General features: G+C 40.3%; 1 protein-coding gene across 1 annotated transcript; it reads right to left on the reverse strand.

Moving 5' to 3' along the window:
* Positions 1–4,520: 4,520 nt before the first annotated feature.
* Positions 4,521–5,601, reverse strand: LOC131408792 (olfactory receptor 2AG1-like). The gene has a single exon (XM_058545848.1). It carries the CDS (start codon positions 5,599–5,601, stop codon positions 4,657–4,659), a length of 945 nt encoding a protein of 314 aa, XP_058401831.1. The 3' UTR covers positions 4,521–4,656.
* Between the last annotated feature and the right edge of the window lie 5,661 nt (positions 5,602–11,262).

The raw sequence follows: 11,262 nt of genomic DNA on the forward strand, positions 1-11,262 counted from the left end.
GCCAGGCTGCAGAGAATCCAGTCACCAATCTATGCAGGCCCACAAGTTGCCTGAGGGCTTGTTGTTGGGTGGGGCCAGTCTCTAGGATGGGCTGCCTGCCCTGGCTGAGCTGGATTAAATCGGTGCTCTAGTGGGTGGGGCAGACCCTGGGCTAGCAGGCCTCAGGGAGAACTCCAATGGCGTCTGTGTCAGCATGCTCACACCAGGCCACAACAATGGCCGCTGCCAATGTCCCAGTCCCTGGAGAGGTCTCACCCCTCACTGAGATGCACTCAGGTCCTATTAGGTGAGTCTCTTGTCACCAAAGCACTGTGCACCTTTCTTTCTGGTGATTTTAGGATGCTTTCTGAAATGGGTGACTTTGTGCGCAGGCCCTTTAAGAGCCAGTTTTAGTTTCTTTGTGAGCCAGCTTTTCTGGGGGTACTCCCCAATGCTTTAGCAGCAGGCAAAGTCCGATGTTATGCCGCTGGTCTCGATTTTGCTGGGTCCACAAAATGCCCACAGCGGCGGCGCTCCCCGGCTCAGTGCCCTGCGCCTCCAGGGAGGGCTGCGTACCTGTGTGCTGCTCCCGGAGGCCGTGAAGCTGGCGGCTTGTGAAGGCGGCGTTTTTCCTCTCCAGAAGGGTGTCTCTGCCTCTTCCACCTCAGTTAGGATTGTCCGTTGTTGCAGGAGTTCCTCTTATCCAGTTTTCAGTTCTGTCTCAGGGGTAATTTTTCCACCAGTAGTGGTAAATTGGCCGTGTCCACGGGAGGAGGTGAGTTCCGAGTCTGCTTACGCCGCCATCTTGACTCCGCCTCCCTAGAACCTTCTAAAAAAAAATTTTATGTTTTGTTTTCTTTTCCTGAGGTATTACAGAAGGACTAAGCTGGCCTAGATCAAAAACCCTATAGTTATGTCTCTATAGAGTTATGATTGATGTTTGGAAGAAATATGACTAAAATCCCATGGATTACTATTCAAACAACTTATTCCTATATGGATAGATCTTAATAATGGATGAAATACATATGTGATCCTAGCTCAAAGTCTGATAAATCCAGATTAAAATTGATTGGGAGGAGATGGGAGAGCCTATGGAAGTGTCCTTCTTAGCAGTGGCTGAATGCAATTTAGGCCTTCAGCAATCAGTGAGTCATCAAAGGACATATCAGTCAAGGTGTAGTACCAGGTAGGAAAATGAAATCTCATTCTTTAATAAGGGGGTCTCTTGACACAAAGAATAGTAGTTTGGAGTAGTCCAGTTGCAATAAAGTAGTGGTAGTGGATTCAAGATCTCCATTACTTTCTCCACATTCAGTGGTTCTGATTAGAGAGAAAATTTCACCATGGTGAAATGAAGGCATGTCGTAAAGTTACTACTGTGACAGAGTAGAGTAAAAATTCAAAGCCACTACTCAGATGGGACTGATCAAGCAGAATTGTGCCATACATTCCCACTCCTTCTATCCACCCCATGAAATGATGAGGCCTTGGTGAAAAGACGAATGAAAGTACACTTTGAGTCTACATTTTTGCTCATTATGAATTTAAGATGGCAACTGAAGGCAGAAAATTGCCAAGTCCTAAGAAGGAAGAGTGTACATGTGAAAGATAAAGGTGCTTTCTCAAGCTGCTCTCGTAACATCCCCCTAATGATAGGTCCTCCAGAATTCACTACTTCTTCTCTTCCTCTCTCTCCTCACCTGGAGTGTCCCTGAGAATCACCAAATGAGAATGGGACCAAACGCCTATCTGTGAACATATTTAATCGATTTCAATTTTATAATTGTTGGAGTAGAAAATTATCTACTGTAAAATCTTATCCTTAAGGAAAATGGGTGAAGGAAGCTCTTCTGACAGCAGTTGCTGTAAAAACAATCCAAGTCCAGGGACTTTCAATCAGGATTTATGTATTTTTCATAGAAATTATTTATATTTCAACTGGGAGCAAAAGCTCTTGCTGTGTAAATCTTGGAATACACACATACACACACTCAGAGGCACACATATCTGGCTTATTTACTTATCGATATATTTATTTCTTCTTTGGATATGTTTCTCCTATTAGCTATTGATATTCAACAATATGATCACAATTTTACAGTTACATTTAAGTACTTTTTTGGTTCCTAATTATTTTACTGTGCTTTTACTTTTGTACAAGCAGCAACAAGAAATTCTTACAATGATATGAAAGAGTAATTGAACAATAGTGCCCACTGATTATTTCTCCATTCAAGACAGCAGGAAATCGGCAGAGGAATATATGCTCAGTTAGCATTGAATAAAAGTTGTTCAGCAGAAGCAAAGGAGAGACCACCTCTGATTAGAGAGAACATTTAATAGCTGTGTGAATTTGGATAAGCTACCAAACCTTTCTGAGAATCAGTCATTTTATCTGTGACATGAGGATAATATTTGCCCTGCTTACATCCTTATAATTCTAAAGGCTAAAAGTAACAGTTATTAATATTTATATCTCCAATAATAACTTTCACAAAGCAGACTCTACAGGAGCTGCAATCAGGGATAGACAAATACATAATATGATAAGATTTTAATATACCTTTCCCTATTCAAGACGGATCAAATGGGCAAAAATAGCAAGACTAAAGTGTCTAAAAGTATAACCAATAAGGTAGATAACACAAATGTATATCAAACTGTAAACTATCATAATAAAAATCATGTCTTCCTTCAAGTGTACATGGAACATTCACAGATATTGTTACAAACACAATTGCAATAAGTTTCAAAGAATAGTTATACAAACAGTGTATATATACAGCTATGTATAGAGAGTGGAGGACCTGAATAGGTTGGAAAGGACAGAGATATCAGCTAGACTTCTCTGACTAGACACTGTTTCATAGGTTGATTTTTTAATCAGGTAAATATTTTACATAATTATAAAATGAAAATAAAATTTTAAAAGCAATCCCTAAAAATTGAAAGAAAAATGAAATAAATCTAGCTATGCATCCAGATTGTGATGTGCGTGTGGTCAGATAAAACAACTGAGTACTATGTTGTTGCCATCAGAAACTGGGATTTTTGGTGAGAGATGAGGAGATGAGATTAGACAGGGGGACTTAATGGTATTGATAATGCTAGGTGGTCGATACATAAGAATGTGTTTTATATCTATCTACCTATCTGTCTGTCTATCTGTCTGTCTGTCTATCTATCTATCTATCTATCTATCTATCTATCTATCTATCTATCTATAGTTTGTGGATACATTATGCATTAAAAAAAAGGGAATATTATCTGGCTCCTGTGTAGAGAATGGTATTGGCGACATCAGTTAGTAATCTGGTATAGTGAATGTTCAGAGCAGAGATAATGGTGATTTGGACCAGAGTGGAATATTTGAGTGTTGAGAACTGGTATATCAGGAATGTATTTAGCAAAAACAAAACAACAACGCAGAATTTGCTGATAGACTGCATATTAGGTGTGAGAGAAAGGGAGGAGTCATACATGACTCTTAGGATTTTTGCCTGATTCAGTACATAATATCACTTTCCTTCATGAGCATTAATTTCAGTATCTCTTCTGCCTTTTCATGTGTTTTGTTTCTTAAATCTTGTCCAAAGGAAATATTAGTTCATTTTTTGGGGTGGAAAGATACCTTTTTATCTTTTTCCTTATGAATCAGCTTCAAGCATTACAGAGTAGCTAAAGGTTTTCAGGCAGGAGACTTGGAGCAAAAAGTGGAGTCTCATTTTAAACAGAGAATTCAAGGAACCCTGAAAGGACTTGAGATGGGAAGGAATCATAAAGGAAAAATCTGACCACTGGGTGAAGGGTAAGTGGTGAGGATGCAGATATGGGAAAGACCATTTCCATTTCAGATGTAAATTTTGACCATTTGTTCACTTTCAGCAGTATTAATTGGGGCTGAGGCTTTAACGGAGCATGTTCCCAGCAGAGAACTCTTGCGGTATGGTGCTCATTAACAAGTGTTCTGGCTGCTTTCACACACGAGCTTTAAGGCATTGATATTTTGTAATGAAGCATATTTGTAAATAATGTGTCAACGGAAAGCACTTGGCTGTCCTAATGCAACATTGGCTTCTTAAGGGACTGACACTAGAATCCAAAACATAGGTATCTGATGGGAAATTTTTCTAGAGTCTGGAACTCTTATATGACCTGGGAAGATCTGTCTGCAGTAAAGCATCTAATTTTATATGACTACAAATTCACACTAATAAGGAGATAAGGATTGAGTGATTTTGTCACTAGCAACTAGTAGTAAGGCTAACGTTTGTGTCTTTATTCAATATCTTCATTTTTCTCTTTAGTTTTTATTGTCTACTTTAAGTAGACCTATCAAAAAAAAATTCTGGAAAACTCCTTGTGTGATTGGGTGTAGGATTGTTGTAGGGGGAGAAAAGAAAAATATGAAGTGAAAAATAAGATCATCTCTGTCAGAACAGAAAGAGAATTTCAGCCAGATCCTGGGATGTTGATCAGAGAAATGAATGCATCCTTAGCTATGGAAACATAGAGCTGATGCAGACAAAATTGTGTCTCTAAGGCCAAATGAGGACTTATCTCCAGGGTGGTAGATTTTCAGAATTTTCAAAATGTGGAAGGAGATAGCTTAAGACAAAAAGCATAGACGGGGTCCCATCTAGAAGCTATAGGGCTTCCATATGACATCGGCATCTATAGTCTCTGGACAGATGTTAATCTCCCCAGTACTCTCCCGAAGGCCTCCATTACCTCCTTGTTTCTCAGACTATAGATAAGAGGGTTCAGTACGGGAGTAATGATAGTATAAAATACAGAGAGGATGTTGTCCTGTTGGGGTCTATGGTAGGAACTGGGCTGGACATAAATAAACATGGCAGCTCCATAGTACATTCCTACCACAGTCAGGTGTGAAGAGCACGTGACGAGAGATTTCTGTCTTCCCTTTCCTGGGGACACGTGGAGGACAGCAACTAGGACAAATGTATAGGAGGCAAGGATAGCAACAAAGGTAGGCATGAGGAAGGTCACACCCATCACATACACCATCAGCTCATATCTGGAGGTATCTACACAGACCAACTTCAGCAAGGGTGGTATCTCACAGAGTATGTGTCTGATTTCCTGGGACATGCAGAAAGGAAAGTGCATGGTATATGAAGTGTGTATCACAGCATTCAGGACTTCCAGGATCCAAGATGTGGCCAACATGGGCCAGCGGATCCTTGGCCTCAGGAGGACCATGTAATTCAGAGGATGACAAATGGCCACATACCTGTCATAGGCCATGAATGCCAGTAGGAGATCCTCTGCACCTCCCAAGGTGAGGACTGCTAACATCTGCAAAGCCCAGCCCCCAAAGGAGATGGTCTTCTCCCTGTGCAGATAATCCACAAGTGTTTTGGGAGTAACTACAGATGCAAACATCAAGTCCATAAGAGAAAGCAGCCTGAGCAGGAGGTACATGGGCACGTGGAGCTGGGCATGCATTGTGATGACCAGGAGCAGCAGGCCATTGCTGGTCAGGGCCAACATGTACAGGACTGCAATGGTGGCACAGAGCAGCTTAGGAGACCCACTGTCATTCAGAATCCCCACCAAGATGAAGTCACTTCCCAAGGTAGAGTTCCAGAGCTCCATTCTGTGGTTTCTTTAGTTATCTGAAATTATACAAAATCTAGGTAAAGTGGTTCTGATGTGGTCACTGGCTTTACAACATTACAGTCCTTGGCCAGCAGGAATTAGTTGCTCAGTTTCTCTTATCATATTATTCTCTTTCATTCATGAATTAACTCACCAAATATGTACTCATCACATATTGTTAAAAGAGCACATTTCTTCCCCACTTCTGATGTTTCCTTCAGTGTAAAGGAGTCCCATTTGTGCAACAAGTCTGGACTTGTCTCTGCCTCATCGTCCCACTTACTTCTGAGAAATGAGGAGCAACTTAATGGAAAAGATTAAAGGGAAAATCTGAGTACATGCTATCTAGGCTCTTTCTCTTCTCTTCTTTTTGGGAGATGAAGGGTCTTTGAGGAAGTCTAATATACATCCCCCTTTCTCCCACCCAGGTTTTGAACCAATTGAGAAAGAAAGTTCCAACCCCAAAATGGACATAATTATGTTTGCAGTCACAGGCAATGAAGGACCAAGTCAGTACTTCCCACAAAGAAGGGCTAGTGGGACAGGGGAAGAGGACAGGCCAAGTACTGTCCACTGTATCTTCCAAAAAACGTGAGAAATTTATTCCTGCTTAATCTGCAATTTGATTATATTCCTCCTCCTCCCTTGGGAAGAAATAAGGATAGAGTGGAGACGAGGCATCTTACATCAATGTTCCCTTCACATAGAAGAAAATTTTGAGAGAGACAAAGAACCATCACCTCCCATGCGTATTGTGTGCTAGGCACTGTGATAACTCCCAAGTAGAGTCAGGTATATAACATATGGAGTACCTGACCACATTCAGTTACACTCTTGAGGGGAGCATTTAAATTAGATGTAATTACAAATTGTGAAAATATCATGAAGGAAAAGAATAGACAGTGGTTCTCATATAGATTAGCAATTAAAGAAAATCTTCTCTGAGAGTGTGAATTTTAAGCTCAGTTTTGAAAGATGAGCATAAATTATCCAAATGAAGAGGGGTGAAGAGGTAGCTAAGCAGAGGACACACCACATGCAGTCTCCAAAATAGAAAACAGCTTCTAATTTCTGAGGAGCTAAAGGAAGCCTGATGAGGTGAGTACTTATTGAGATAAATTTGGAAAGATAGACTGTTCCAAATCATGCTGGGCCTTTTAGGGCAAATGGAGTGCAGTGCAAGACTATTTAATACATATATATATACACACACATATATATATACACACACATACATATATACCTATACACACACATATATATACGTTTATAAATATACATATACAGGTGTGACATCAGGCTATTTATATTTTAAAAATATAAGTCTTATAGTTGTGTGGAGGAGTAATAGGTAGAAGATGGGTAGGAGTAAGCACAGGAAGATATGTGTAGAGATGATTGTGGTCATCCAGGTGAGATGGACCAGGGAAATGGCACAGGGATGATTGATTCAAGGTACATGTTGGAAGCAGAATCAACAACAATTGGTGATCGACTAGATATTTGCAATGGAAATCAGGAAGGAGAAGCCAGTTTGGGAGGTGGTAAAGAGAAGAATTGAGAGCGTTTAAGGAACTAGAAACTCCCAGGAGAATGAAGGGTCTATGTGCTCGGTGTGAGTAGATGAATGGGATGGATGGAAGGACACAAGGTACTGACTTAGTGGGAAAGTTTGGAATTCAAGGACTATTTTCTCTTGCAAAATGCATAGTGTGATGATTCTTCATCATTGTGTCCCTCTTACTAATATCATTCTAGCCCTCACTCTCTTTTTGTCAAAATTCTGAATAATGATTTATATCTCATGCTTTGACTTACCTAAGATGTTGTGAATAAAACACACGCAAGTGGTCCAAGTCCCTGGGCTTGGATTATATCTTTCCCACAGATCACATGATTTTATTTAAACATTTTGATGCTCAATTTTCTCACCTGTAAAATGGGAATACTATTAGCCCTATATGATTATCTCAGAGGTCTCTTATAAGAATTAATTGAGATAATTTATCTTATAAAAATCTTCATAAATAATTAAGTTTTACACAATTGTCATCATATTTTTAAAAAATTTTTAACTTTTATTTTTATGGCTGTAGTCACAGAGTAGAATCTTAATAAATGTAAAGTCTGAGCAATTCTCTTGCTGCCTTCAAAAATCTCTCTTTGTGTTTGACTTTTGACAGTTTGATTGCAATGTGTCTCAGTGAGGACTTCTTTGGATTATTTCACATGGCTCTAATTTAGGATCCACTGGGCTTCTTGAATTTGGATGTCTATTTCTTTCCCCAAATTTGTGAGGTTGAGAAGGCAAGGGGAATGTGTTCAAGGAGAGTAATTGAGAAGTTGGCCTAAGACAGAAATATGGGAACTTTATCTGCTTAGACTGGAGGCAAGGGGGTGCGGATGGATTGGAACATTTCTGAATTAATAGAACAAGGAAGAAGACCAGGGAAGCTAGTAAGGCAGGGCTGCTGGATTTGAGAGTTATTACATATGCACTCAGTGTTCTCAGTTAAGAAGGACACACAATTATCTGCTAAGGGTGAGAAAGCGAGGCTTGAAAAGAAGTGAGGTTTTGAATTCTTGGTGAGAAGATTAGGAGAAATTGCTAAAGAAGTAAAATCAAAATGATTTCTTGATGGAACTGAGGGATCAGCTAAGATTGAAGGGCAGGAAATACCACTAATTTTTTGTTTTTTGTTCGTCCTATGTATAGAATCAGAGAAGGTGGGTAGCACTTGATGCAAATTTGGAGGTTTGTAAAAGAGGTGGTGTGAGAGATGTGGCATGCAAGGAAACTGAGAGAATTAGTGAGAGAACCTTCAAAATTCAACTATGGAGTTCAGTCTGGATCAGGAGGAAGAATGGTCTGGAGAGGATTGAGTAAAAGAGAAACAATAGAAGGATCAGGGAATATGTGCTATTTTTGAGGTTGAAAAATTGTTATAAAAGCTAAGTCATGTGAAAATTGGAAAAGTAGTAGGTATAATTAAAGAGATGAACATGTACTTCAAATGCATACTTGGAGCAGTAATAAGTGGGGACAAATGCATAGTGAATCCATTGGAACGTGTGACTTAAATTGTCTAAACACATAAGTTACTTGTTATATCTAAGACAATGACAGATCTTGGGAATCAGAAGACTATGATCTAAGTGCCAAAGTCTTCAAAAGGTATGAAGGAATGACCAGAGTGGTGGGAGATAAAAATAACAAGGAATAAAATTGTCTCAAGGAGTAGAAAATGTTATATGAGAATAGAGATATAATGGTTTGGAAAGTGCTACTGAGAGACAAGGAGAATGCCAACCCCTCATCTCAACCCACAGATAATCAGAGTGGTGAAGAGTGATCAGAATCCACCAAAGAGAGCAACAGAAGTACAAGTTTCTTGAGGAAGAGCCAGGATTTAGTTTAGTCAAGTAAGTGGAAGGAGTATACTGTAGATAAAGGATGTAGGAATGTTTGTGTAAGAATGACCAATGGTTTCAGAGAACATAAAGCAATGTTCTAAGGTAAGAGAGTGAGGCTGATTGCACAGTAGGAAGTTGGGTCAGCGAAGAGCAAACACAGAGAAATAAGAAAAGAAAACTAGCTGAAATGATAGTTATTTATAATTTAGATGATAATCAAGGATGTTAGGAATGAGAAGCCTGATGAGTTAGGTGACCTTGAGGTCAGGAGTTCTTATTATATCCCAAATTAGACCTTCTCTCTTCCACAATCCTTGTCAGTTTCCTTGGAGATTACCTTGTCTGGGTTACTCAGCATTTTCCTATTTGATCCCCCTAGATTCAGTCTTATCCTCTGCAATCCATTTTCCACACTGTGGTGCTATAGAAATCTTAACATTACATCTCTGATGCCACTCTCTTACTTAACATACTTTAATGACTGCCCACAAGACCAGCTCCAATCTTCTTGATGTACTATACAAGAAAGTGCATGATCTGGCCAGGTTGACCTCTCCTGCCTCATTTCTTACTATGGCCCCTAGCTTCCCCTCCCTCCTCCAGCCTTTTCCATACTCCACTTCCTTCCATACTGATCAATTTGGAATTGCCTGGGAAACTACATTATCTCTTGCCTCTATGCCTTTGCACCTGCATCTCCCTCTGTCTAGAATGCTCCATTTCTTTCCTCTCTCCCCATCCCTCATGCCCTTGATCCTTTTTCTGGTTAAAGCTTCCTAGTACTTCAGAACTTTAGCTGTCACTATCTCCTAGAAGCTTGCCTGGCTTCTCTCAGAGTGAACAGCTGTCCTGACTACCGTACTTAAAGATTATAATACTAATCCTTAAATATAAGGATTAATTATATATAATACTAATCCTTAAAAATAAGACACAAACACTGTGTCTTATTCAGAGTGTTTGTTCAATGTATGCCACAGTACCTGAATTACAGAATATCCTTAATGATTATTTGTTGAATGAATGAGACCAACATTCCTGAGGTGTCCAAGACCTAGGGTACAGGCAACATTTCCTGACTCGGGTCCTCCTCCCATTTCCTCACAAATTCACTTACAGACACCTCATAATATCCTCCCAAACAGAGACAAAATCCTTACCTCAGATGGACAGGAGATACTGCTGGTAGATTTCACTGCAGGATGTGTAGCTTGTTTGGAGGGTCCAAGAAGTGCAAATAGAAATTGGGAGTAAAGAAAGTGGCTTTTGCACCAGTATTGGAGAGGGTACCAGCCCTGAGGAGGTGTGTGAGATCAGTAAGTTATGACTTTCTCATGCTTCTAGCTTTGCAGACCCTGTCTGGGAGTGGGCAGCCTGGTGTCTGAATGGCCCACACTTCTGAAAAGAAAGTCACATAGGAACAAGAGATTGTGTGTCTCCTCTTTTGTGTGGGGAGTTAGAACAGGCTGCTTCTCTGACCCAGTCCCCCTGCTAAGGAATTTTTCTAGCCATGAAGATATTGTCAGACTAAGGTCAATACTTAGGCTTTTTAAAACACTTTCATTCCTACTGGGCTCTGGAGGAAAAGCCAAATAAAGGAAAAATCCAAGAAAAGGTATGGAAAGAGCACCCAAAGGAGAATCTGCAAGACCTGGCCTCACTTTCCCCAGGGGCCACAGTGATCCAAGGCCCTGTCCTTGGGGGCGGCTCCTCTGCCTCCCTATGTGAGGACAATGACATTGGCCTTCTATTCAGAAGCTTTGTTTAAAGAGAAACCTCTCCCCAGATGTCATAATCCCTTCCTAGAAATGCTGATCTAGGAGATAGGATTTAATAAATCCCCTGGGCGTGATTCCTAACCTCCTACCTCTGCTTTCTTCTCTCAGTAAATGAGCTCTGTGGCCCAGAGGGAATCCACCACCTGTACAGGAAACATGGAAGGCCCTTCTGCATCCCTAACAGTGACCATGCCTTGTGCTAGTACTATCCATCTGCCCCAAGCCATGGGGTACAGTGAGGACCCCATGAGGTCTCAGAAGAGCTGTAGAAACAGGGCTTTCTTAGTCTTTCCCCTAGAACTAATTCTTTCACTGTACACAAATGAATATCTCAGAGCAAATTTACTAAGGCTAATGCATACAGGGTTACCTGCTTTGTTTTCCCTCCATAGTTCTGTTTTTTTTTTTTTAATTTTCTCATTCAATATTTATTGAACTCCTGCTATGTGCTAGATACAAAATGCTA

The sequence above is a fragment of the Diceros bicornis genome, chromosome 7, assembly GCF_020826845.1.
Source record: "Diceros bicornis minor isolate mBicDic1 chromosome 7, mDicBic1.mat.cur, whole genome shotgun sequence".
Classification (NCBI taxonomy): Eukaryota; Metazoa; Chordata; class Mammalia; order Perissodactyla; family Rhinocerotidae; genus Diceros; species Diceros bicornis.